Source organism: Acanthopagrus latus, chromosome 6, assembly GCF_904848185.1.
Source record: "Acanthopagrus latus isolate v.2019 chromosome 6, fAcaLat1.1, whole genome shotgun sequence".
Taxonomy (NCBI): Eukaryota; Metazoa; Chordata; class Actinopteri; order Spariformes; family Sparidae; genus Acanthopagrus; species Acanthopagrus latus.
In genome coordinates this window covers 7,542,598-7,570,154 of record NC_051044.1, presented here as the reverse complement: position 1 = coordinate 7,570,154, position 27,557 = coordinate 7,542,598, and the positions used below count along the sequence as shown (strand labels likewise).

The 27,557-nt window shown below is 45.0% G+C and overlaps 1 protein-coding gene across 4 annotated transcripts in view; it reads left to right on the top strand.

Moving 5' to 3' along the window:
• The window catches only part of LOC119021544 (membrane-associated guanylate kinase, WW and PDZ domain-containing protein 3-like), a 145,443-nt gene extending 119,563 nt beyond the window's left edge, over positions 1-25,880 (top strand). Inside the window, exons 7-23 of one of the 4 annotated variants that reach the window (XM_037101902.1) lie at positions 1,974-2,053; positions 2,912-2,969; positions 5,354-5,460; positions 10,911-11,102; positions 11,907-12,554; positions 15,110-15,141; positions 16,115-16,280; positions 16,395-16,489; positions 16,659-16,866; positions 17,387-17,569; positions 18,614-18,799; positions 19,130-19,226; positions 20,532-20,634; positions 21,527-21,664; positions 23,222-23,360; positions 24,406-24,495; positions 24,664-24,805. In XM_037101902.1, the coding sequence (XP_036957797.1) occupies positions 1,974-2,053; positions 2,912-2,969; positions 5,354-5,460; positions 10,911-11,102; positions 11,907-12,554; positions 15,110-15,141; positions 16,115-16,280; positions 16,395-16,489; positions 16,659-16,866; positions 17,387-17,569; positions 18,614-18,799; positions 19,130-19,226; positions 20,532-20,634; positions 21,527-21,664; positions 23,222-23,360; positions 24,406-24,455 (2,482 nt within the window). In that variant the 3' untranslated portion in view covers positions 24,456-24,495; positions 24,664-24,805. Of the gene's footprint in view, positions 1-1,973; positions 2,054-2,911; positions 2,970-5,353; positions 5,461-10,910; positions 11,103-11,906; positions 12,555-15,109; positions 15,142-16,114; positions 16,281-16,394; positions 16,490-16,658; positions 16,867-17,386; positions 17,570-18,613; positions 18,800-19,129; positions 19,227-20,531; positions 20,635-21,526; positions 21,665-23,221; positions 23,361-24,405; positions 24,496-24,663 lie in introns of all 4 variants that reach the window. The other 3 variants (XM_037101899.1, XM_037101900.1, XM_037101901.1) reach the window with 3 other exon arrangements.
• Positions 25,881-27,557: the final 1,677 nt, after the last annotated feature.

Below are 27,557 nucleotides of genomic sequence, written 5' to 3'. Positions count from 1 at the left end.
CAGAAGCATCTAAGTTGTCATCATTTTATAGACTTAAGCATTTAATTTTAAAAAAAAAAATCTGTAGCTTAATTGATGATGAAAATAAACATCAATGTCTTTGTGAGTTTAATGCAGACATTTAAATCAGAATTTGTCAAACATATGCTATCACTGCCAAAATGTCAGACAGTCATGTGCTGTTTACTACCGTACATCTGTGCTGTTTCAAGTGTAGCAAGCCTGATAGAAAAATTGCATTCTGGGACATTGACAGCTGCCAGCTTATTAAGCACAGCTAGTGACAGCCCTGCAACACATTTAGATGATTTGACTGTTAAACAGAAAGTTTGTTTCTGTCATGTAGCCTAACCCTATTGATATAAATGGGGTGGACAAAATAATATAAACAACTATATATACATGTATATCAAGTCGTTTTCGACCGAGCAGTCTGACTGATGCTTGGGGAGGAACTACATTTGTTGTGCGCACAAATGACGTAAAGCTCCCCACCCCTCTCAGGTCATATTGTTTAAATAAGAACAACACAAACTGCAGCTACCACAGAGCTGAATAAACGCCTCCCTTAAAACCTCCAAGGCTGAACGTTTTAACCTTCAGGAAGGCTAGGGTATATTTTGCAGTTTGATATATTGGAGTGCATTTGTGTGGCCAAAGCTTGTTAGCCTGTTGCCAAAATCTAATAAAAGAATCAACGAGCCGAAACACTTGGGTGAAAAATTACATCGCTGCCGTGAACGAACCCCCCCCCGATAAATGTAAATTACTCCTGTTTGAGAGAAACTAGTTGGTTAAAGTATATAAAATAAGAGAAGCTGTGCGGTGAAATGCAGCAAGAGGCAAATGTGATATTAGTCTGATCAGGTGCAGTGCAGGCTGTGTGCTGGGTGATGACAGCGGAAATTTAGGGCAACTGACGACTTGAGAGTTGTTCTCGTTGTTAAACACGTCGTCTTACAAGTGCAGCGAGGTATGTTGCGAGATGCGGCGTTAAAAATGAAAGTGTTGTTTGTATATCTGATGTCACGCAGCGTTGTATTTACCGCCGTCTTCTTTTAATACATAATTCAGCACGGATAAGTGTTTCTGCCAGTATCTAATCATGCCGACAGTGGGGCCAGGTTTGATCCAGAGTGTGTAATGATGGGTTTGTGATCTTCAAGTCACATCATCTCTCGTCACTAAATGATTCAGAAAAAAAGAAAAAAAAGAAAAAAAATGGGGACTCGACAACAAAAACACACTCACGCAGAAAAGGGAAGGAAAGAGTGGATCGGATAAGTTATACACATACTGAGCCTTCAAACCTGACTGATGGGTGTTTGAATGATCGGAGGCCCTTCACCAAATAAAGCCAAGAGCTTCAGGAAGGTTTAAATACACTGATGTATTCCTCCCACTGTTGTTTCTTTACCTAACATAAGGACATGTCAGGCTCTCTATCTAAGCCAATCGATACTTTGATTTTAAAGCAGCTGAGTTAACAAACCTCTCTGGGTAGGCCTGTATGTGTGTGTGTGTGTGTGTGTGGAAGCCTGTGTACTGTGTATTCATACTTGACTCTAAGCCACTTGTCTCTGAAGATATCAGAAGACCATTGTGATTTTCCTCCTGATTACACACCCCAGTTGTGAAACACATTTGAGGATAAACGAGTTTGTCGTGTTTCACATTCAGAGGGTTTTTTTTCTCCCCCCCGCACCCCCCTCTCTCTGAAAAGGCCACGTAACCATGAACACGGTAAAAGTGACAGCTGAATGAAGCCCAGCGGATGAGATGTTTGTTGATGACTCCGGTAACCTCCTGTGCACGAGGGCGCACAGCACAGGAAGAATATGGCCGTGGCCCATCCTTTTTTTTTTTGACGGCCACTTGTGCCTCAGCAGCGGTTATTATTATTTTTATTTTTTTTCTTGCTGGCACTGGTCTTTGTTGTTGATATTTACTGGCTCCCCCTTTGTGCTCCACAGCCACAATACCAAGACGACCACGTGGTTGGACCCCCGCTTGGCAAAGAAGGCGAAGCCGCCCGAGAAGTGTGAGGACGGAGGTATGTGCGTGGACCTCGCCACTCAGCGGCTCTGCTCAAGCATACAGCCAATTCCATTTACATAAGGCGGCACCTCTGCTCTATATGCTCCACATTACATGATCCGTCTCTTCGCTAGCTTCCACACGTTTAATTAAAAATAACCAGCCGGTGATGGAATACAGGCGTGTGACTTTCTCTCTGAAATGACACGTCACCTAAGAGTAACCTGAGGCATCACACTCACGTGTGCCTCATCTTTCAGATCTCCAGAGCTGAGGTTATACTTTGAGGAATTCCAGACTTGTCTTTGTATCCCCAGGATGCTAATGTAGGCTTAAGTGCAAGCGAAGACGAAGAGAGCGGCCACGGCTGAAAGAGTGGGGCCCCTTGGAGCCGGGTTTTAATGGATTTTTTACTGGCGGACAGAAAAGCCAGTCGGTGTGTTGCTTCTGAAAAGCAACTCCAAAGCTCTCTCTTGCGTGAAGAGCCCTTTTCTCTCTCTCTCTCTCGCTCTCTCTCTCTTTTATTCTCTCCCTCTGTCTGATATGTTCATCAGGGCATGACGTGCATCAGCCATTCCGGCCGGCCTGCTCGTGGAAACCCACAGAAATGCTCACTAAAATTATTGTAACCTATTTTCATGGCTACTTTCTTATGCTAAGCATCCCAGTCAGCGGGAAAAATACACTGGTAACCTCTGTTGTACCTCAGCGCCACGTTGAGTGAGTTACAACTCCCACATGATTGTCTACTAAATACTGTGCCTGCTCTCCCGCTTCTGTCTCCCATCCTGTTATCTGAATGTGTGCTCCCCCTATTTGCATCCTCTCACAACACAATGGCACTCTGTTTTTTTTTTTTTTTTCTTTTCCGCAGAGTTACCTTACGGCTGGGAGGAAATTGACGACCCACAGTACGGCACATACTACGTGGAGTAAGTTTTTATTGATTTATTGATATGTGCAATTTCCAAGCACTCCAGCTGCCGATGCCAGTGCAAATAGTTTTTTTACATTTTTTTTTATCACACTTGTTTACCCCTCAGATGCACGTACAACACAGACGCCTTCCACTGGAGGGATCGGGCAGCATGAGCGCATATTATACTGCTTAGTGTACATTAGCAGCGGACCGGCATGAATCAATACGGTCTAAAAATAAACAGATGGATGTAGCACACGGCTCATGATGCTCAGGAGAACAGTTGAAGATTCTGATCAGGATTGTCCCATTGTTTATCAGTGTGTGGTAAAATGAAGCTCCGCGGGTAACATGGCAGTGACCTGTATGTGAACACAACGCTGATTGTGCTCTCGCAGTGCCCTGCCAGGGTTTGTGTAACAAGCGTGTGTGTGTATAGAATGTGAGCTCTCATCCACAGTATGTCTCTACATATTGTTTGTATATTTCCGCACAGTGTGCTTTTGTGCGCACGAGCCCGGCAGGAAATCAGCAAACACGCGGCCGTTGTAGCAGCAGCAGCAGCAGCAGCAGGGCCGAGTGGGGAGATTTTCAACTCGGGATGCATCGAGTGAGGATGGAGTGGGGGCGGGAGGGAGAGGTGGCAGTCTGTGGTGATGGAAAGAAAATGTGAACGCTCGCGTTGTTTTATTGCTCAGGTCGCTGAAGGATCCCTCCTAGGTAGAAGTGACACGCGAGAGAAACCTGCGCTGTTCGGACAAGGAGAGTCAGCGGCGTATAGATGGAACTCGTAGCTGCCAGCTTGAAATGATGACTGTGAAACAATGGCTGGGGTTCTACGCCAGGGGGACAACAGGCTGTTTACCTTGTTGTAGAGGAACAGGATGTTGCTGGCAGTCGGGAGGTTCATTTCCTGCAATATTAAATTGCTAAAAGCCATCGTAGTCTTCCCCCCCCACCACCACTACCACCACACATGAAGAGGAGGCGAGCCAGCCTTCACTGTACATGTACTGTGTTTATGAATACATTTATAATGGTGCCACTATAGCATCCCTCTATTAGAAAATCATGGTTCCTCCATAGGGAAGGTGAATACATAATTAATCACAGAAAAATGGTGCAGTAAGCTCAATATGTTGGTGGTTTGTGTGTGTGTGTGTGTGTGCACAACGGTGGAATATAACTATGTACATTTACCTCAAGTACTGTACTTAAAGGTGCACTGTGTAGTTTTGGGGTAGAAATTGTAATAAGAAGAGAAATGTATGCATAAACAAACACAATAAACAAACTCTCTTTGTTTTCATGTCTGAATAAACTGAATAAACAAAATGATCTTAGAGGACGACAACATTTGATACTGTTTTACTTTGTTTATATGTGGCGGACCCTGCCACATTTCTATCTTTAAACAGTGTTTTGGGGACATTATTTTCCTCTGAGAACAGTTTATTCAGTTATTGAATAAAATTGGAAAGGAATGGAAAAGAAAAGAAAAGAAAAGAGTGATTGTAATATTAATGTACCTCATTAATATTGTAAATATTAAAATTCCGAGTTTGAATTTCTTCTCTGAAACTACGTAGTGCCCCTTTAAGTACAACTAGGAGATTCTTGAGTATTCCCATTTTATGCCATTTCATACTTGTACTCCACCACAAATATTGTGCCGTTTACGCCACTAAATTTACCGATTTAATTCACTCACACAAAATATAATGAGGAAACACATGCAATGTAATATCACCCACCTACAGTGCAGTACTGAGTTTCCTCCCCAGACAGCTGAACAACCATTCACACCTGGGCTCACCTAGCCCCAGAAACTCACAAGTGGCCCTAACGACTCTGAAACTCAGAGCTCACACGCGTCCTTAACGACTCAGTGCGAACACACCCGCACAGGGTTTAAAAGCCTCCAAACTCTCCTCCAGGTGAGTTAGAACTGAAGAAGCCTCTTGGATGAGACGAGTCCAGTTGCCTCCGATGCAGCAGCTAGATGTACCATGACCTGGATGACTGAGAACCTTCATTGAAATGTAATAATATGGCTTAAGATGAAACTTGTGCGATCTCTAGTTGGAAATGTACATGCTGCTTAGTAAGTTCTCCTCTCTTAGTTACCATAAACCATCGTTTACAGCTTCAAAATTAGATGTGAACATAATAATACATCAATAAAGATGCAATATGCAAGAATTGGTCACCTGTTGAATTCCTTCTCCAAAGCAATAGGGGGCAGAATATCACCAGAATAACACCATTAACTGCTGCTAGTATGGTATATAGTATAAATATATAACTCTGTGTGATTGTGTGTGTTTTTCAAGTCTCTCCTCTCAAAATCTAAGTGTCTTTTTTTTTCTTTTTCTCTCTCTCTTTTTTTTTCCGCAGCCACATCAACCAGAAAACCCAGTTTGAGAACCCCGTCCTGGAGGCAAAGAAGAAGCTGAGCCAGGAGACGGCTGCCGTCCAACAGGCCGCCGCAGCTCCTCCCCAAGGTAACAACAGCCATCTTCACTGTCCTCTGTTTGGACTGTTAGGAGAGAAAAATGGTTTTGTTCGAGCACGTCCAAACCACAGAGGAGTGGAGTGAAGGACACACGGAATGAGGTGTGTTTTTTTTGCACACATGGCACTTGTGACTGCCACACCACTGCTGACAGCGACCAGTACAAACGTCATGAGATATTGCTTTGCTGTCTTGTGGGTTTCCTGAAGTCTCCCTCAGGTTTATAAGACATGCTAATACATGAATATCTATAATTACCTTCACCAGCTTCTGTCCTCCAGTCTGTGTGTGTGTGTGTATGGCGGTAAAAACAACGAGAAACAAGAAATTCCAGTCAGGCTCAAGTCCTCGAACATGATGAATCTCTTTGAACGCTCGGCCTTCCTTTTTCCGCGTCCTCTTATTAATTAACCAAGCACTTCCATTATGTATGACGCTCAGTATCAACAGGAGTAGTTTGGGCTTTATTTGAGTCGTGTGAATTTTCCCCGTTCTATTTCCGCACTCGCTGTAAATCACCTGGGACGTGAACATCAGCTAATTGTCTAAAATATAATTGTGGTTTAATTACTTTGCCTGGTGCTCTGTGGAGAGGGCAACCCTTTTCCCCCCTCAGCCGGCGTGATGTGATAAATATGTTTTCTGGGAATAGAAAGCGGCCGTCGTTTTCATGCAAGGTCAGCTGAACGTGTCAACCTTCAAGTAGCCTCAAACAATAATAGATTGTCAAATGAGCCTCCCCCCCCACCGGTTCGCTCATTTAATACAGGGGTTTTTTTGTCTGCGCTGCAGTAACGCTCTGTTCTTTAGGTTGACAAGCCATTTTTCCGCCCGCAGTAAACATTATGAATTAAGCATGTTTTCATTACAATGGATGTATAATAGATTACGGTGGAAAACAGACAGGCTCGCAGCGCTGGCGGGGTTTCGGGGAGTGGGAGAGGGGGAGAGCGGTGGGAGGAAGGCCTGCTTTTAGCGTCGCATTGTGGCAACAGCTGGTGGAGCACAGCGCATCGCAGACATTTCTCTGCTCAGGTGTGCAGGGACTGAGGAAACCACCATCTCACCCCCTGATTACAGATTACACAACTGAGTGAGCTGTCAGACGGGTTGCCGCGACGAAACGGCTGCACCTCGGGCTAGGATTCAGATTTCCAAGATGGATTCCCAGCGAGTTTACATTATGGGAATGACTGCTAAAATCTAAGTGTATGTGTATGAACAGTTACCCTATAAATGAACCGCTATACTGTGAAATAATCCAGTAAATTATTAAATATCCGATAATTTTTTTATTAAGCGTATCGGATTGCACTTCTTGGATCCCCTCATTTCGAATGGGTGGAATCGTTATTATTTTCACAGCAACAGATTTACTTTAAATCTTAATTCTAAAACCCAGAGGCCAATAGCGTTGAGAATAAAACTTAAAGGGCAACTCCACAAATTGTATGCCTAAAAGTGTGTTTACACTTTGGGAGTATTAATGAAAACGTGGGGGGACAACAAAACACTTTTACCCTGCAAGACCTGTAGACACACTTTAATGCGGTAGCTTTTAATTCTAGGCAACCACAATAAGAGCAGCAAGCACAGCTGAACAGGGGGCGCCACCATCTTTTCGACATGCAAATTAAATCTCCTCATTCTCCCCATTCGGAATGAGGCGATCCAAGATGTGCATCCGATTCGCTTCTGGCTTGGAAAAGGATTCTACCCCAGTACCTCTCCACGACGCCTTCACTGCCTCAGTGTCCGTGCAGCTAAACCTGCAGAACAGACAATGCTGCGGTTTCTGTCAGCCAGCCAACATACCAGACTTTGTGTCCACACGCGTTCACCGTCTGATAGGCTGAACGCGTCGCACGCTCGGTACTTTCCTCGTTAGTCACATCTCGGCCCCGCAGTGACGCCGTTTTTTTTTGTTTATTTTTTCTTTACAAACTGAGCTTGTTTAAAGGTGCAGTCTTGTAAACAGCAGCGGATGTTTCTCCGCTCCTGTAATAAGAAAGACGTCTCCCCAATCATGCTGCATGATGTCACTTTTGATTCACAAACGCATTTGAGTCACACACGAGGAATCAAAAACGGGCGGCTGTTTGATGCGTCGGATCTGATGGGGTTTTTTTGTTGCTTTTTTTTTTTTTTTGTCTGCCTCTGGCTTTCAAACTCTGCCCACAAACATTGGCACCGAGACCTTCCTTGGACGCTCCCACACATGTACAGGCTCGCACACGGCGCACTCATTTCCTCCCTCCGTTACATCTGTCTGTTTCTTCACACACAAGCGTGCAGCGGCATGGTTATTTCTGCTCTCAGCGGGGGGAAGCCGAGGAAGAAACATCCCATGTTGAGTTTATCAAGCAATTTGAATGTGATTATGCAAATGAGCTTTGCTTGATCCGTGCGACAGTGCGGACATCTGGAGTCCACACTGGCTGTGATAAGTTCCACTCGTACACAGCCGCTCACGTCTGCGGCGGATGTTTGTGGCCACTGAACCGTTCGACAGTGTGAGGGTGCCCGCATTTAAATTCCTCGCACACACGCCTGAAAGTTAGAGTGTCTTTTTTTTGTCTGTTTGTTTTTTAAAACTGAAAGAAATGAGAGGGAAAATGTGCAGGTGCTGTTATCCAGCCAAACTTGAAAAGCTGCTGCTGTTGTGATCTTGAAAGGAAGTCATTGAAATGGGAACATTGTGATCGAAAGTCGCTGTTAAATCACCACAATGTGTGCGAAGAAGGTAGAATGCGAGCTTTAGATTTACGCACACAGAGCACTTGTTTCCCATCTTGTAAAATTTTAGCTGCAGATCTCACAAAAACATGGCGAGTTTAAATACAGCCATTTTACTCCACGTTAAACCACTTACCTTAAATAATACATCTCCTGACACTCTATAATGTTCTTACTTTCAGTAAAAATGCTGTGAAAAGACCAAAACCAACAACACATTTATCTCACTAACAAGTTTTGTCTGTGTAGCACGAGTTTAATATCACTTATTCCTCTGGGGGCACAGACCTCAACCGTTAAAAACACATGATTAAGCCACAGTGTTGCACTGGGTGATGTGTTCCTTCGTTACCATGAAAACAGTGTATTTTGAGTGAATCCCACATATCCCGTTCCGGTGGCGTAAATACTCATTAGCGCAGAGATTGTGGCTGAAAATAGTCCCCAATAAATGCACTGTTTACCCCACAAGAGCTGTTTTTGCTGTAGCGAGCAGATGTCGAAGGATTTTTTTTGTTTGTTTTTTTTATCCCTCATTAATAAATAAAACAACAAGCTTGTTTTAAAAAAAGATTTACATCTTCGATAGGGGATGAATAGGCTCGGGAATACGGACTAAAGCATTGTTTGTTTTGGTTTCTGTGTGGAATCAGTTTACAATATTAAAAACATAGAATTACAGTCATACCAGGACGACAGTCTGCTGTTGGTCGTCGGCGAGCTCATGTGTCCGTCACTTTTAGGTGCTAATCTGCAGGTTTGCAGCCGACTGAGTGCCTAATGTTGAGCCTGTCGGTGACAGACATCACTCTCAGTGGCTGTTCAGTGACTAAGCAAACCAGTGCATGAGAGTAGGATAGAAAAGGAAAGCCCACTGAGCCTGTCACTGTAGTTTCCATGCATCGTCCTGTTTCTCCCTCCCTTTGTCTTCCTTCCTTCTTTCACAACCAGGCCATGAGCTAGTTGTCGTTGGTTGTGGTCTTTGCGGTGTTTTTGGCAGAAACACAGCTGATGCCTGTAGTTGATGCCAGTTTGGTTTGTCTGGGCCCTCACACGTCTTTGACCAGTACGTTAACAGTGAAAATCTGATTTGGGCAGTGTTATTGTTTCTTTGAGGAGGTGTCGCTTTAAGATTCGGTGACCTCATGGCGTTCCATCCTCATGGTAACAAAATCTCAGAAACGTATTGAGGGAACCTCTTCAAATTACACAAACATCCACTTGGACTGGAGGATGAACTGATTCGATTCCGGTGGTCATTACTCACCAATTCACATCAAAATTATCACAAAATCTTAGATGTCCGATTGGATAAAATGATGAAGTTTAAATCCAAAAGTCAGTGGTCAGCACGATACTCTGCAAATATTGTTCTAGCCATTATTTGACGCCATGGCTCAGGAGAAGCTGCTCAACTGGTGCACGGAATTCTAGTTTAAAATTCATGAAATCAGTGAAAGCGTTCAATAAGCTTGTGGACTGCATGTTTTTCTCCTGGGTTGTTTTGCTTCATTTCATTCAGCTTGGAATATAAACCTGTAGCTTCTTTAAAAATAACACAAACCATTTTCTGTACATACAATTATATTTCTGGCATCCCAGCGACAGACAGCCACATCACATTCTTTCAGTATTCAGCACAGGCGCTGGAATGCGCCTCATTTGTCACCGCTGGCTTCAGTTTTACTCGTTTTTGAGCCGAAGCTATAACGCTTGTCCAGGCCAGAACTCATCAGGCTGCGAGGGGAAAAAAAATGGTGTGTCCGTGATCTGAAGTGCTGATACCACAGTAATGCCAGATAGGGAGGCTGCTCAGTTTAATGCAGTGTGACCCTGACAGTCGGTTATCTGGCGTATTGCGAATGCCACAGCCAGGCTGCTGGTCCATATTGATGTTGCCGCTGACCTTAAGTTGTACCCTACTCGAGTTATAAAAAGTCTGACAAACTGACGGCAGCGTTGAGGGGGATAAGACGGGACATCGTGCTAAATCGGACGCTGTCAGGAGAGTTTGAACGCAGTTTTGGTCCCTAGTTTTGTAACAGGAGGAAGCACGTACCAGTCAACAAGTAAATTAGATTCTAAAAGGCAACATTTTCTACAATCCACCCGTCTGTGCTCCTCTCTCGGCAGAGTGGTACGAAAAGGTCTCTGCTGAGGTGTCTGTCTAATTTAGGCGTGTACAACACCATGTCTGTTAATCGAGAAATGTCTAATTACTGTGTTTACCCTCAGCACATAATGCGTATAATTGACACTCAGTGTCGACGTGGATGGATTTTGCCGCCTTTCAAGACGGATACGAAATAATTGACATGTTGTGTGTTTGATGTCGAGCTCTGTTCCGAGGTTTTGACAGATCTTGTCATTCACTCGAGGCTCTTTCTCCACCCGTCTCCACCCACTCTTTTCTCACATCCCCGCACATATGCTCACATGCACGCTGCCACGGTTTCTTCATGTGTAACAAGTCACTCTACTCTAAACACTTTCTTTACATTTGTTTCTTAAATTCATTTAGTTTATTTGCCGCTTGCAGTCGAGAGCCATCACTCAGCCGTGTCCTCCTGCCGCCGACTGCACTGGGTTCGAGCCATTTGCTGCTTCATTCCCCCTTGCTGCCCTTTCCTTCCTGTAGGCGGCATTCATTTCTTTAAAAACAAAAACAAAACTGGCTCTAACGTGCACTTTGTTCGTGTGCAGCTAAGGGAGGTGCGTCGGGCTTCACTGCAGACCCCAGCCAACTGAAGGGCGAGATGTACCACACGGCGCTGAAGAAGAGCGCCCAGGGATTCGGATTCACCATCATCGGAGGTGACCGCACCGACGAGTTCCTGCAGGTGAAAAACGTGCTGAGCGACGGCCCCGCTGCCCACGACAACAAAATGGCGTCCGGTGAGCGAAACCTCCGCGCATGCACGCGCTCTTGTTTCGAGAGTCGCCACAGAGGTGGGCGAGACGGAGAGCTTTCCTGTTTTAGCTCATTTAGCTGACATGGAGGGAAGGAGTTGCTCATTTCTGGTACATTTCAGAAAAAATAAAAAAAATAAAAAATATTAAGCAGCCAACTTGTACACATTGTGCTGCTCCAGCAAAGCACCTGGAGGTATTAATCTGAGTTCTGTAGCGCTCACTTAACCTAACACTGTCCCCTGAGCTTCACAAGGCAATAACAACAACTTCAGCTCTGTCAGGGGCACAGTTTTATAGCAGACGGTCTGATTATGGTGGGTGTGAAGCCATCGAGCAGTGTTGTTTTTTTTAGTTTCTGATCTTGCCATCGCCTTGTGGCTGTCTTTAGAAACCAACAGCTGTGAGCTCCACGAGTGTTTGTGTGTGTGTGAGACGGTGTGATGGTTGCTGTTGCTCAAAGTGACAGAAATCCACACCCGCCTCCACTCCGAGTAGTTGTGGCTGTTCAGGTCTGTTCAACAATGGAGCGAGTGAAGGAGGAATGGGAATAAAGTGGGAATGAATGGTAGACTGAAGATAAAGGGGAAGAGGAACAGGTTCAGGGAGCTGCCAAAATGAGAAATGCGAGAGCGCAGCGAAGAGGAAAGGGACATTTTAGAGGAGAGATCCGTGTGACACAGGAAAAGGAGTAAGTGCTTTCCAAAGAAATGTAGAGAAGTGATGTCTATATGAAGTACCAGCAGAGAAAAGTCCCGTCGTCACTGTTCCCCTCTCCCTCTGTTTTAGGTGATGTGATCGTTGAGATCAACGGGATGTCTGTGCTGGGGAAAACCCATCCAGAGGTGGTGCAGATGTTCCAGTCCATCCCCATCAACCAGTACGTGGACATGGTTCTTTGCCGTGGCTACGCGCTCCCTCCGGATGTGGATCTAAACAGCGACGACCCTCTCCCACCTCCTCCTCCCCCGCCGGCCAACCAGCCCCAGCAGGCCCTGCATGGCGGCGAGGTGGTGACGGCCGTTCCCCTCATCAACGGGCAGCCGCTGCTCGTGAAGGGAGACGTCCTCCACGGCTCCTCTCAGGAGCTCCACTACGTCACTATGGACGCCAGCGGCCGGCCCGTCGTGGCCGCCATGCCCAACGGGAGGCAGGGGGAGCGCAGCGAGGTGGCCACCACGATGCTGCAGCCAGAGCTGGTGAGCGTGCCGCTGGTCAAGGGGCCCGGAGGATTCGGGTTTGCCATCGCTGACTGCCCGCTGGGCCAGAAGGTGAAGATGATCCTGGATGCCCAGTGGTGTCGCGGCCTGCAGAAGGGAGACGTCATCAAGGAGATCAACAGGCAAAATGTCCAAACGCTCAGCCACGCCCAAGTGGTAGACATTCTCAAAGACCTACCTGTGGGCAGCGAGGTCAACGTGCTAGTGCTGCGAGGAGGTGAGAGACATCTCTGTGTTTGTCTGCCTGTCCTTGTATCTGTACATTACAGGTGGGCAATCTGGCCAAAAACAAATATCATTCAATATCCACTTAAACAGTATCATCATCCACAATCTAAATTGCAATATTTTTTCTCTGTTTCTGAAATGTCCTGTAGACTATAGCTGGATGCGAAATAGCCAATGACTTCTCGATTATCACCATTATAGAACAAAATTGCATTAAATGTACTCCTTGTTCTCCATGTGGCCAGCTAGGACTCTTACTTGGTATTTCACACAGATGGGAGTGGATTGTGGAAGGTAGCAGTGTGCACTTCAGACAGCTCTGCGGTCGTCTCAGCCTGTGTTTTGAGTGCACGCTGCTTTTGTAATGGGCACAGAAAGTGATAACAAGACTTGGGCAGTTATATAAGAAGTTCTCTGCTCGAAGCATTAACCGGAGATGCGGAGAAAACTTTACACACAGCAAGTCGTGCCAGTTGAATAGATGCTGCATATGATTATCATCTGCTTGACATGAAGTTCATGTCCTGCATGTGGTCTGAGGTTTTCACCTTCTAGTTTGGAATTTATCGTTTGGTGGTGTTTAAAAGAATATTTTCCGTTTTCAGTGGCAGTTTGATCAACAGAACTACCTGGTTAGTGTTAGGAAAAGATGACGAAATTAGTCCACTCAGCTAAGTCATGTAGTCGGCTACATCGCTCTGTTGGTTTGTTCATGTTGCGCAGATCTGCTAATCAATATGTTGTTTGCGGACAGATATCGATCTAAAATTGCCAGATCTTCCACCCCTACCATGTACGTATCTGTTTATCTGGACGACCGATTGGCTGAATATCCGTGTCATTCTATCCATCCTTTATTCTCATGCTTTCATGCCTTCTGTGTGACGTATTTTTTGCCGTTGCTGTCGATACAATTCCAACAGTGCCCATGGGAGGCGAGGTCAGCGTGCTGATACTGACAGGAGGTGAGGTGGTGTTATGGCCTGTTGGTGGGGGGGGTGGGTGGGGGCATCGACTGACCACACACTGTTGTTCTGTAGAGGCCCGGGTGATGCCACTGTGCCTGTGGCCCAGAGAAGGTCACCACAACAGAGACTGCTGCCTGTTTGAGCTGAATAGATCCACCTGCACCTCCTGTCGCACACAATGCTCGGCCTCGATCCGACCGAGCGCCATTTCTCGAGCTCTCCTCCGGTGTCGACCCGCCTCTGTTTGTGATGACTCTCGTTGAGGCGTAATGCAGTCTGTTACAAGTCTGAGAGCAGGAATTACATAAGTGTGGGGATGTGCTCGATTCAAAGGCAGAGAGAGGGGAGGAGGGTGGGCACCCTTCAAATGTCTCCTACATCATCTTCAGCCGCCCCGGGGATCCACTGCGTAAGTCGATGCACCCCGGATTGGCTTTGATCATCAGCAGAGCGCAGGCGATTTCTGCATGCCTCTACATCCATGGCCCCTTAAAGAGCCATGGCTAAACGTCTATAGAGGGAAGGTCCCCAGGGGCCTCCTCCCTTTAGCCGCGCCTTTTTTTTACTCTCCGACGCACCCACGCTACCCACCCTCACTGCTGTGCCACCACCACCACGTCCTCCTCCACTGACGCACTGCATGACCCCCGCAGTCAATGCAGAGCCGGGCTCAGCTTCACCCATCCTGCCCAAATGGAGAGCTAATGCCAGCTTTAACCCTCATTAGACAATGACCGTTGGCTTGGAAGAGGATCCCTGTGTGTGTGTGTGTGTGACAGAGGAAGTGTGTAGTGGGGCATCACTGAACAGAGGAGGAGCAGAGCTTAGTAAAAAGGATGGAAGGGAAAGAGCGGTGTGCTTCAGGTGTGTGTGCGCGCGGTGAACTCGCCTTGTTTACGACCGTTGTTGTTGTGTTGGGAAGCTGCTGCATCTCCACATCCACCCCAGGCTCCATTAACCCCTCATCAAGCCAAGTGTTGGTCCGGCCCCACAAGGGCTGCAGACTCCAGAGGAGTGTTTGTTAATCCAGTTTATACGGGGAGCTGAGTCGAGGGGAAGAGGAGGAGAAGGAGGAGGAGGAGGAGGAGGAGGAGGAGGAGGAGGGGGGAGCCGTGAGAGATGATCTGTAGGGAACAATCTGAGCGCTTGAGATGGAACGTGTGGGTGTACTGTACGGCGAACCGAGATAGGGAAAGAGAATTATCGGTCATTGAATTACATGCATGAATCTCTAATGCCCTCACCCGCTTCCCCCGGCTCCGCAGTGGGCTTCCATGTAGTCAGCACTCCAGCACATGTACCACCTTTATACTCCCCTATGTATCTTTAATCGCACGCGGATGCATATTCCCCTAATGGAGCATTCTTCTTAGTAAGTACACCTCTTGAGTTTAGAGCAGCTCACTGGTTTATTTTTATGCACCCCGCTGCCGTCTCACACTCAGAGAGGCAGTGCCATCTAGTGGCTCCGCCGATTGTTTCTTTTTTTTGTTTGATTTTTTTTTTTTTTTTTTTTGCTTCAACTCGATCTGCATTTCTCACCACATTCCTGTTGTCTCTCCGTGTCTTTCCATAGGTCAAACATCCCCCGTGAAGAGTCTGAAGCCTGTGAGTGCAAACATATCTTTTTTTTTTTCCTATTTCCTCACTATTGTTTCCCCGCTGGGACTTATCCCGCAATTTAATTTCAAAGCTTTTTGTCCTTCAGCTTAACCAGTAAGCCTCTGTTGCATCGAATTAAATGATAGCAATAAATTTGAATATTGATTATGTTTCTGGGCGCCCCCTTTTGTTTGCTCTGAAAAACGGTCTTAATTACTTCCTTTCAGTATTTGTATTCTTAGGGCTATTGTCAGGGGATTGCAATGGTAATGAAGCATGGATGAGCCTCTTTAGATATGGTGGTATTATTAATACAATGCCATTTTAGATAAAGAAGTTGCCCTTTCTGCCTGAAGGGACTCGTCGCAGCCACGGGGAGATCTGTAGTTTTTTTTTCCTCTCCCATAGATGTGATATTACTTTCAAGTCCAAACATTTAGCCTCTCAAAATGTAAAGTAGTGATGTAGAAAAAGTAGAAAAAAAGAGAAAGAGAGTCAGTGAAGTGACCTTTAGTGCTTTAGGTAATCTATCACAATTAGATGCGCAGCCACTTGTCTGGGATAATGAGCTGTGGTGACTATCAATAAAACACATCCTTCATAGGTGAATACCAAAGGATGTGTGAACTCATGTACATCTAACATTGAAATTGTAATTGTTATGTAAATGGTTTTCAACTTCAAACTTTATCTGTTGCAAATTAAGATGAATGCTCGTCACCATTTCCTTGAGCTCTTTTATTTTTGTCCCGAAACACAGACTCTTCATTTACTGTCACAAAAGACCAAAAAAAATGCAGCAAATACTCAAAAAAATTAAGAAACCAGAACATGTTTGCTTGCTTGCTTGAGAAATGACTAGCACCAGTGATCAAACTGATGGAGATTAACTGTCACCCTGTCGACTATTCCATTAATCGACTAATCGTCGCAGCCCTAATTGTAAGTGGTGCCGACGGTCCATGTATTTCTATTCCAGAGACAGGAAATGACGGCCAGTACGGAGACGCTGGACACCGTCGCGGACTCGGCCCCCCAGGCCCTGCCTTACCACTCCAACACGAGCACCCTGCGCTCCGTCGACTCCCCCAAACGAGACGTCACGGAGCTGTACCTGAAGTCCAAAGCCCTGCTGGAGAGCAGACGTAAGTGTGGCCTCGCACATCATAATTTATTCTCAGGAGTTGTTTTTAACCTCATCTTTGCTCGAAAACCTTGAACCCCTCGCTCAATAGTGAAAGAGTATGACTCATCCGCAGAGCCTCACACCAAAGACATTGACGTTTTTCTGAAGAGAGACATAGAAACGGGCTTCGGTTTCCGTGTTCTTGGAGGAGAGGGTCCACAACAGCCAGTGAGTATTTATAAAACTCTTGTACGCACATTCTTAGTATTTTAATCTCTACTATGGAAAGATTATAGTCCAGGAAAGGAAAAGGAAAGAAGCTGATGTGCGAGTCTAAAAAGACAAGCTTTAATCAGTCTCAGAAGGTTATCTCTCTGTTTTACTAACCCTCTTTCAGAATGTCTTTCCCCAGGTGTACATCGGGGCCATCGTGCCCAGTGGGGCCGCCGAGAAGGACGGGCGCCTGAGGGCGGGAGACGAGCTCATCGGCATCGACGGCGTGATGGTGAAGGGTCGTTCGCACAAGCAGGTCCTGGACCTGATGACCAACGCCGCCCGCAACGGTCAAGTGATGCTGACCGTACGCAGGAAGGTCATCTACAGAGGTGAGTAACAGTCAGACCAACACCTGAGACACTTTAGATTAAAACCAAATGTTTAACAGGGCTTTGAAGAGAAAACTTACAAACAGGAAGTGATGCAACATATATTTTAAAAGAGACAACAGCAGCTTAATGGTTAAAAACAGACAACCACTGAATGACCGACAGAAAGAGCACGAGTCAGGAAATACACTGCAGAAAATGTATTTGTCCAAGTCTCTAGTTCAAATATGTGATATCACATTATATAAGATAGAAGTAATATTTCTCTGAATGTGCTGCACAGTATGTCAACATCCTCACACACATAATGCTGCTCCACACTGACTGTTAATAATACCCACTTCCAAAACACGGCTTCATTACTTCCAGACGCGCTTTTCTTGCACCTGAACAGAACACAGAAACTCCAGACTGTGCAAAAAAACAAACAAAGAAAAAATAAAAAAAACAACCCAGGAATGCACACACCCACGCACGCAAACACAGACTTGAGTATGTGCACCTGTATATTCGTTTTCAGAAGCAACGGAGGAGGAGGCTCAGGAAATGGCCCCAGTGCTGGTGAACGGCTCCCCCAAGCTACCTCGCCTGCCGATGCCCAGCGCTCTGGACCACGAGTCTTTCGACATCACGCTCCACCGCAAAGACATCGAGGGCTTCGGCTTCGTCATCCTCACCTCCAAGAGCAAACCGCCGTACGGAGGTGAGACCGTGGACTCTCAACCCTTTCACGGATGAATTACTACACCACACGTTGATTGTTTTTATACAGTATATGTTATGTTAAAGGAGTTACTTAAATGAATCAACGCAAGAGGTGATTCAAGAATAACTTTCAAATCATTTTACTCTCAGAGAACCAAACCACATTTTCAACGAAAGAAGAATTAGAATTAATGTTAGAAATACTTTTAGCCAGATTTTGATAACATACATACCTAAAAATACATCTCTCCACTCCAGCTGATGTACACACGGAAGGGTATATATTCTGTGTACATATAGATAAAATTAGACCACTTTTGTTTTACTTATGAAACTTGAGTAGTCAGAATTATGCATAAAGACTATATAAAGTCTGCTGGAGTGGACAGATATATTTTCAGTCACAAAAATGAATGTTTAGTTGAATAATACAATTTTTTTTTACCTGTCTGGTTTTCTGAGAATCCCAGTTTTTTGACAGTTAGTCAGGAGGCACTTGGCGCCTCTCATCTTTCCTCCGCCTTCTTTAATTCATGCTGGCGTGTCTCAAATTGACAAAGAGATACCAGGATGACATTTAAACGGAATTGTGAACAAGGCTTTGGGGATCTGCCACCTTCCGAGAGGGGACATGGTTCACCAGCTTAAAAATGGCTTCAAATGGAGTTCCCAATAACCTTATTTTTTAAAATAAAATGGTCAATAGAATGCTGCAGTATATACACATCAAAGACTATAAGACAAAAGACTTATTGATCACTGGTTTTCTGGCGTCATGCAAATTACAGTATAGCTTTGTTGCAGGTGGATCATATGGATTTTATGAATGAGCGCCACTAAAGGAAACGCACTGGGATTTATGTTTCCTGCTGTGTATCTAACGGCATGACCCAGTTTTAAGACCCACAGAAGAAATGGTTATATGTACAGAGTGGTGTTTTTCTCAACATTGCATCATGTTGACTTTCCGGATATGTCTCAAGGTTTTAACAGCAGTCGTCACGTGTGGTTCTGAATTGTTCGTTCCTCCTCACTCTTTCAGTTATTCCGCACAAAATCGGCCGAATCATCGAGGGCAGTCCCACCGACCGCTGCGGCCTGTTGCACGTCGGAGATCGCATCTCGGCGGTCAACGGGCGCTCCATCATCGAGCTCTCCCACAACGACATCGTCCAGCTGATCAAAGAAGCGGGCAACGTCGTCACCCTCACTGTGGTTCCCGAGGACGGTGAGCGCCCCGCGGTGATTACAGTAGACTGTTTGTCACCGTGATCATTTTCATCCAGTGCGATTTTAAACTTTATTATCTGCGAGGGGGTATTTTCAGCCAGGCAATCACAGCAATCAACCATGCACATAATAAGAACATATGAATATTTTAGTAGCGGCATTAAGAATTTAGATCTAAATTGAGGTATAACAAATTTGAAAGAGGGGGAGTTCATCTAGAAGGATATCTGAGTCTGATTATAATGCTTTCTTCAGTTCCCTAAAGAAAACCGAATGATGAAGTGAATTTATTGTCACTATTTGCTGTAATGTCACAATGTGTTTTCAGAATACAAAGGTCCTCCGTCTGGAGCCAGCTCAGCGAAGCAGAGTCCGGCTCTTCAGCACAGAGCCATGGGGCAGCGGACGGCACTGCAGGACGAACGGTAAGGATCCGCACTCAGATGAGTCGAAGGCAACATGCACAACACTTGATCTCTCTCTTGTTGTGTTGAAGGGAAATAAAAAAAAAAAAATCTAATTCCTGGGAAAAAAAGAGTAGAGACTTAAGACTTGAGAAAGCACTTTGTGACCGAAATGTCAACCTTTTTGAATAAATCAATAAATGCAGAGGTGAAAAGTGTGTGCGAGCGTTTACTCTTTCATCACTGGTGGGATCTACACTCGCACAGAGGGAAAAGAATAAAAGCAAAAAAAAACCCAAAGCTTTCAGTCAGCGGCAGAAAAGAGGCCTTTGAAGCTGTCCAAACAGCCTGTGTGCATACCAGAGTTTAACTCCAACTATACTCTCATTAGTGTCATTCCCACGGGGGACCCTGGGGACACATCCCCCACTACTGTTTGAAATGGCTAATTTTGTCCCTGTCACTTATTCAAAAGCACAGTTTGTTTAAAACAAATAGCTCAGACCACCAAAACTTAACTAACAGCAGAACCTGCAGTTGGATCTGGCTGCTGCTGGTTCTGGTGTGAACATACGACAGAATTTAGTTTGGTTTAGCTGTATTTTTCAATGATTAAACTCCCTGTTGTGTCCCCTAGTCGAGCTGATTGACAGGGGTGGGTCATTAGTTTTATAATTGTGTGAAATGTGTGACTTTATTGGTTGATGATAAGTCGAATATGACGCCCTTGCTCTGAATGCAGTAGCTGTCCCTGGATCAGTACTCAATAGAAGTTAATTAAGGTCATTAAGCTAGCCAGTCAGTTTTTCACCAAAACGTACCTTAACAATCATGTCACATTGGACACTACTGAGAAAATGATGTAGCGCTTTTTCCTCCTCTGAAAATGTACAGCCATCTCTGTTGGTGCTCTGACTTATTGTTCCCACCCCCATGTTCGGCCTGAGGAGAGCACACATAGAAGTAGACAGCAAAAGGGAACTCCTCTAGAATTGAAGAAAAATCATATTGCAGCGCACAACGATAATGCTACCTGTGCCGACAAATTCTAATGAAACCAAAATATGATATACATGAGTGTGTGGGTGAGGAAGGATTGCGCTCGGGTGTAATAAATATTAAGGTGTATAAGATTATGATGTGTACGTATGCAGAGCACATACAAATAAATTAAAATATCTAAGTGTGAAAAACAACGCAGCTCTCCTTTATTTAATATCCACTGTTAAATTAGATTTAAAGTTTTGCATAAAGTCGCTTGGTTGCCTGCAGCGTGCCGTCGAAGGCGTGAACTACTGAAAACATACCTGCTGTTGTTTGTTGTAGTTATAACCTGGATATGGAGGAAAAAAGGGAGGCAGTCAACTGGTCCGACCATAAGAGTCTTTCACTTGAGCAGGGGACGATGTGTGTGACGGGACCCAACCAGGTAAGAACAATCCTCTTATTCTTCCAACTATATGTTGTCTATGCAACTATATGGGGTTCTGCTCAAGGCACAAGTTTTTAACATATTGAAATAGATATGTATGCTCCAGTCTTAAGTCTATATATATGTATATGTATGTGTGTATATATGTATATATATGTGTGTGTGTGTGGGTATATATATGAAACAGATATTTCAGAAAAAGAAATATCATGTATAACATTTGCCAAACTTACATGAAGGCCCAATAGTTTCACAAAGTTTCTCCTCAGTCTACAACTCACAAAATTGAGCAATTTTTTAAGGGAGTGGGGATTTTTTGCAGGTACACAAATGTCGTCTATGTTGATTTACTGTGTTTATAAAATTTGGCATGTTGTCGTAGATAAAATTGGTGTAAAGTTAAACAGTGTGTTCAAACAGCTGCTAAATGTTGACATGTAGGATGTACTTAAGACACAGAAGCAGACAGGCAGGTACATCGATGCAACATTTTCCAAAAGTGGGCGGAGTTTGTCCTCACGCAGCATCACCTAAAAATCGCACCATCTGTTGAGAGTCTGCTGATGCTGCAGTTACTAGTTCAGTGGTTAGTTGGAACAGAACATCTGCTGCTAACATCGGCAGGTAAAGAGAGCCCAAACATGCAATTTATCCATTCTGCCCGTTGTTGCCGATTCCTCTCGTTTCGCTGAGGACATCAGTTGAGGGGGACGGCCCCTCATTGCGGGTCTGAACCACCTCCCAGTGGTTGGATCTCAAACGTGTCCTTGGTGGCGTTCACACCCGTGCTTACAGCTGTCAGCTTGTGATCGGATCACTCAGGACGGATGTTGATTTCAAAGTGTGAACGGGGCCGATGACTGATGAGTGTTATCTCCATGCTGTGTAGGGTTGTCTGACAGTGGAGCTGGAGAGGGGCCCCAGGGGCTTTGGTTTTAGTCTGCGAGGGGGAACAGAGTATAACATGGGCCTGTACATCCTGAGACTGGCTGAGGATGGACCGGCTCAGCTTGACGGAAGGATCCACGTGAGTGCTCTTCTATCATAACGCTTGTTCTTTGAAGGGTCTTTTTTTTTTTTCTTCATGAAAACTCTGAACTGCAGAAGATTTTTTTTTTCTATCTGGTTAGAAAATGTTGATCACTTCCATCCTTGACATGTGGAGTCGCCTCTGTGGCAGGATGATACTGCACCAGAATGTGAAAAGCTCTACTAATGGCGCCTGGAGGCTGAAGTATTTGTTAGGAGCCACAGTCCTCAGTGTTGGATGGGGAGAATATACAGCCGTTTCTCTTCTTTTTTATTTTTTTCTTAGAATCTTTTCTGGTGGGACTGGAAGCGTAAAATTTGCCCTCAGGTTTGAGCAAGAAAAGAAAGGTCACGAGGTCGTTTTATATATAAGGTCATTATCCCCAAAGGGTTTATGAATGAGCTTGAAGTTAGTGTATGAGATAATGAGATAAAAGAAAGTTCATGGACTTTCTGCAAATTGTGGCGAGGGCTACAAGAAAAGGTCGAGGTGGTGACCTGAACTGTTAAGATTAGGTCTGTCAAATGAGGGGACATACAGCACCAAACGTCGCAGTAATATTGAGAAGTCTCGCTTTGAACTAAAGATTCGGACCGACAGACACGACAGAGTTGATTAAATAAAAGTCTTGGTAAGTTAATTCGGCTACACATAATATTGTTGGATACAGTTTTTATGCGCCGTTATATCGACCATTACATTGCTGAAATCCAATTCAGCACATTTCAGGGTAAAATCCCTGCTCTCGCGTTCTGAATACACCAGCGATTTAACAAGTGAATTATGTTTAAACAACTGCCGGTTTATGGGGAATAATGTTGTAAATGCATCAGCTGTGATGTGTTTGCAGTTTTCATTCAGCAACGTAACTCAAGCTCTCTACGCAGCAGATGGAAAGAGATTTAGCTTATAATTTACTTAGATATTTAGAGTTTTTGTTTCCTACCTCCTGCACATCCTGAAGTCTATCTATCTGTCCATCCACGTCAGCAAGCATCCATCCTTTTGTCAGCGTCCTTCAGTATGACAGTGATCATTTCCAGGAAGGTCACTCTGTAACTGACTCTGTACTTTTTTCTGTCGATGCAGTCCCCATGGGGATTAGAATTATCACATTATTATTAGTGTTATTATTAGGATGAGAGGAAAGATGTCGCTGCGGGGGGAACAGAAGAGACGCTCCGAGCGGGAATCAATCTTAGACTTGCCAGACTGTGGTCTCTGGGCATGACTTTGCCTATCCAAGGGTGGAAAAAGAATGTCAACACTGATTAGATCCTAACAGACTGACGTGTTTACACGCTTTATCCTGAGTTATTTTGTCATCTCCAATAATAGATGGTACCTCCGGGGTATTACGAGACGCTCCGTCTGTGCGGCATGAAATTTAGATTCTTTGATTATTATGCGTGTTTGTGTGCGAGCATACTGCTTCCGTATGTTTGATTGAAGGTGCGTATGCATGGAGAGCGTGCGGCGAGAGTATGCTAAGCTTTTCGAAAGGTGTGTTTCTGTTTAGTAATTGCATTTTTTTTGTGTGTGTTTTGCTGACAGGTTGGAGATGAGATAGTGGAGATTAACGGCGAGGCGGCGCGCGGCATTTCTCACACACGGGCTATTGAGCTGATCCAGGCGGGAGGAAACAAAGTGGTACTGCTGCTGAGACCTGGGGCGGGCCTGGCTCAGGACAGCAGTAAGTACTGTATTCACACAGTAGAGTTTCCATGCACAGTAGAGACCAATTTAAGTTTTCCTCAAGAGTTTTAGTTTATTTAAATTGCCTTTGTGCCCAGGAAGTTATTGCTAAATTCATAAGATTGTATTGTGTTTTTATCATAAACTCCCATATACGAATATCTTGGGAAGCACACTTAGTTTTTTTAAAGCAATAAGATAAATATCACTCTTATACCTTATTAAATACGAACCTACAGCCAACAGCCTCTTTTTCCTAGCCCCCATGATACCTCGCTCAACTTCCAGCTAGTTCGTTTCCACTCGTTTCTATGGTAACAGGATGCTTATCTTCATTCTTAGAGCGATTGGTGTGAGGTATCGTTCATTCATAATGCTATTAATGCTGCACTCCTAAAGCCTTGAAAGTGCCACCGGTCCATCAGTTATAATGATAGCTGCTAATTACGACCCCCCCCCCCCCCCGGAGCGCCCCATGAAACTCGTAGATTAGCTTATCTTGGCATAAAGAGTGAAAGCAGTAGGCACCTGTCCTGTAACAGACGACCACAACTTGTCATTTTTACACTTCAGTTGCTGTACGAATGAAACAAACCATATATGTGTTAGCTTTGGACAGAGGCTAGCTCTTTTCCCTCTCTTGTTCTTGCCTTAATGCTAAGCTAAGCTAACCGCCTCCTGGCTGTGTCGTATCATATTTAGAGCAGGGACGTAAGAGTGGGATCAATCTTGTCATTGAACTGCTTTTTTTCATTTTGCAGCATCATTTCCTGTTTGATAGATGCTACATAAGAAAACCTTAGCGTGCAACTGGGTTCACTGTTTACTGGTGTACGAAGGAACACCGTGTAGTTACAGACGTGCTGGATCCATAAATCCACCCATCGTCTAGCCAAAGATAATGAGTCCGCCCTGTTTGTTAATTGATGGAGCGTATTTTGGAATGCTGCCCCGTATTGATTTCAATGTACTCTCTTTATTTATTTATTTAACCTCTAACCGTTTTCTTCCTCTTGGGCTCTTTTCTCTCGCCTCTGACGCAGGTAGCACAGCTTCCTCCACTGTGTGCTACTACACTGAGCACCAACACTAACATCTTCACTGCTTTTAGTGGCCTCTTCTCTTTTACCTTGGTAACTCTTTCTCTTTCTCTGTTAAACTCCTCGCAACAAAACATTTTTTGACCCTTTTCCTCTCTAAATTTCTGGATTTTGTGTGGAGGAAAAAAAATATATATATATAATTCCTGTGTTTCTTGTACGGCGCCTTCATGTCAAATTTTGTGCCTCTTCTCTTTACAGGTCAACATGATCAAAAACTCATTTCACCCACAAGCTATTCCGGAGAGGTGTTTCTCTCCGACACATCACCTCTGTCCTCTCCATATCCCACTGGGGCTTCCATCTTCGTTTCCTCTCCCCTCTCCAGCAAACTGAAACATTCCCGCAGCTGGAGCACCTTATCCCCACCGGGCCTCAAGCCCAGCAGCAGCAGCAGCAGCAGCAGGGGTTTAAGCTCAGTGGAGGAGAGCGGTGAGTGGGCTGACAAGGAGGTAGCAAGGCTCTCTCCTGCCTCCCCTGAGTCGATGAAATTCTACAAGAGGACCAGGCCCCCGAAAGACCCAAGAGAGCTAAGCAGCCCAAAGATAACTGGGGAGACATTTTCTAAAGCCAAAGAGCAACATCACACTCCCAAAAGGACCGAGAGTCAGGCACAGGAGGCGACACTGAGCAGGAACAGGACATCTCAGACACAGGCGAAAACCAGGTCCACGAGCCCCAGGAAGTCTCCTCAAGTGGCTCCGACCCCGCAGCACACGGGGCATCAACAGGCCCCTCCGAGATTAAAAGACTCTCCCAGCAGAGAGAGCTTGGATCATGAAAAGAAAAATGGCAAAGGGGGGACTCCTGAGATCAGACAACACACACAAGCAAGGGAGCTGGAAGGGAGGGTAGTGCGGACCGGGCCTGGCCAGGAGCAGCAGAGTTTCAAAAGAAGGGCGGCGGGACGGTCTCGCCCCCAGAGGACTTCTCTTCATGCGGTCAGGGAGAGCGAGAAAGGCGAGGGCAAAGGCTCGAGGCAGAGAGACACCAACGGGAAATCCACAGAGGACAGGAATACGAGTAAAGAGACTCTCAGCAAAAGAGATTCGCTGCTGTCTTTCAAAGACTTGTGGAGCAGAAAAGGTTCCGTGGTTTCACCGAGAGAAGCGAAAGGAAAAGGAGATGCGCTTTCTTACTCCAAAGAAGTCAGCAGTAAGGAAGACATTGTGGCCTCTCTACGCAGTATTCCAGGGACCCAGCAGAGCCCAAAGGGACCTCTTAGCCCCGGCCCTTGGAAAGTGCCCAGCTCAGCCAAAATCCTCACCGAGGCAGAGGTCCTCCGTGACCCTTTGTGATAGAATATTGAATCACCCAGACTCGAGCTGTGCCATGGAATATTAATCCGTAACCCTCAGTGGATTGCTTTTTCTGAGTTCTTCCATTAAAAAAAATAAAATAATAATAATAAAAAAGAAGGAGAAGTGCAACACAGTGCCACTTTTGTTACGTTCCGGAGCCAGATTTGTCTTTTCGACGAGGTTCTTTTTATCGGGAGTCCTGCGTCATCACACGTGGCATGTAGCAGCTCTCCCCCTCTGCCTTGTCCGCTGCTTCAGCGCCGCCGGGTGTGGGGGGGGCCGGGACTCAAAGCATGTTGCTCGGCATGCTCGGGGGGGGGAGGACGGGAAGGGGAGGGGGGCCTTGCCAGACGAGACATTTCGAAATGTGAATATGTGCCAATCCTGGGAGCCTCCTGAGGAACAACAACCAACGACTACCAACAAGCGCTTCACTCATTACAATGCAATGACCCATATGCAAAGAAAAAAAAAGGAGACAGGCCCCTCGCCTCTCGCCTGTAGTACACACCACACCTGACTGTCATCGAAGGGGTTTAATTTAGCTCTCGGTCTCATTGTGGGATATTTTGACTTTGTCCGTTTTTTTGTTGTTTTTTTTCTCTAAAAGTTTGCTCAGCTGCATGCAGTCGGTTCCTTCTGTTTGTTTTTACTGCACGTTTTCTGCACATCACCGAGGATGATCCCGTTTTATCGTTTATACTTCTCACTCTCGACACCAGGCAGATTTCTAACGCAATCCAGCAAATGCGTTCACTCTTACCCCCGGGGACTCTAGACTGTTCTGCGCTTGTAGACGTGACTCTCCCTCACACGAACAGTATCATTAAAAAGACCAGAAACTTGTGGTTTGAGAAACTTGTTTACCAATGTGTATGATAACCAACCTGTGTGTAATTTATTGAGATACTAGATGATTACGTGTATATGTAGCCGTACCAAGCCATTCCACATTTTGATATAGACTCCAGACGACCCTGTCCCATGTTATCTGAGCTCTCACCATCCTCCCAGCGTAGTTCAGTGGTAGGAAAATGACCATGGAATCTTTTCTCTCGTAGTTCAATGAAATGTATAGGGAGCGCGCAAACCCGCCGTACCGAAAAACGTTTGCAATCGCTCAAAACGTGTCTCATTGTGAAATATTATATGATATATATATTTGAATGTGTCATGTTTTTGCAGATTCTAACTTTTAAAGTATCTATTGAACTCCATTGCACTGCATCTGCCCTCGTAGCATAACAGAATGACCATGAGTTGTATTTAATTCGTGTTGTTTGACTCGCTGCCAATGCATCGCCATTTTATGATATTGTTATCCTTATTTTATAAAGATGTTTCTTTTCTTTCTTTTTTTTTTTTATTCTAAAAAAGGTTCACTGTCGAAGGCCAAAAGGGCAAAACTTCTATAATACTGTGTAGGTTCTGAGTCGTGAACTGGATGGTTTTACCTTTGCCTATTAGGGGGGGAAAAAAGAAAAAAAGAGTGTTTTGAATATACGTATTTGTCGATCCTGCTGTGTGATTATGTGCCAGGGTGGCTTTGAAGGATCATGGAGCTTGGAGAGAGTGATTTTGTGAGTTATTGAGCGTGCTGCTGATGTAAGACAGGTATAAAGAGACGCCGGCTTCTTACATATTTCAGGGGTGGTTAGGCTTGGCGGGTATGAAATGAGAAAAAAAAAAAAGTCTAACATCACTGTTACTTTATGACTTTTTTTTTTAAGCTTCTGCTGTTGGGAAAAAAAAAAAACGGGAAAACGAAATACTCTCAACATAGCTGCGACTTGA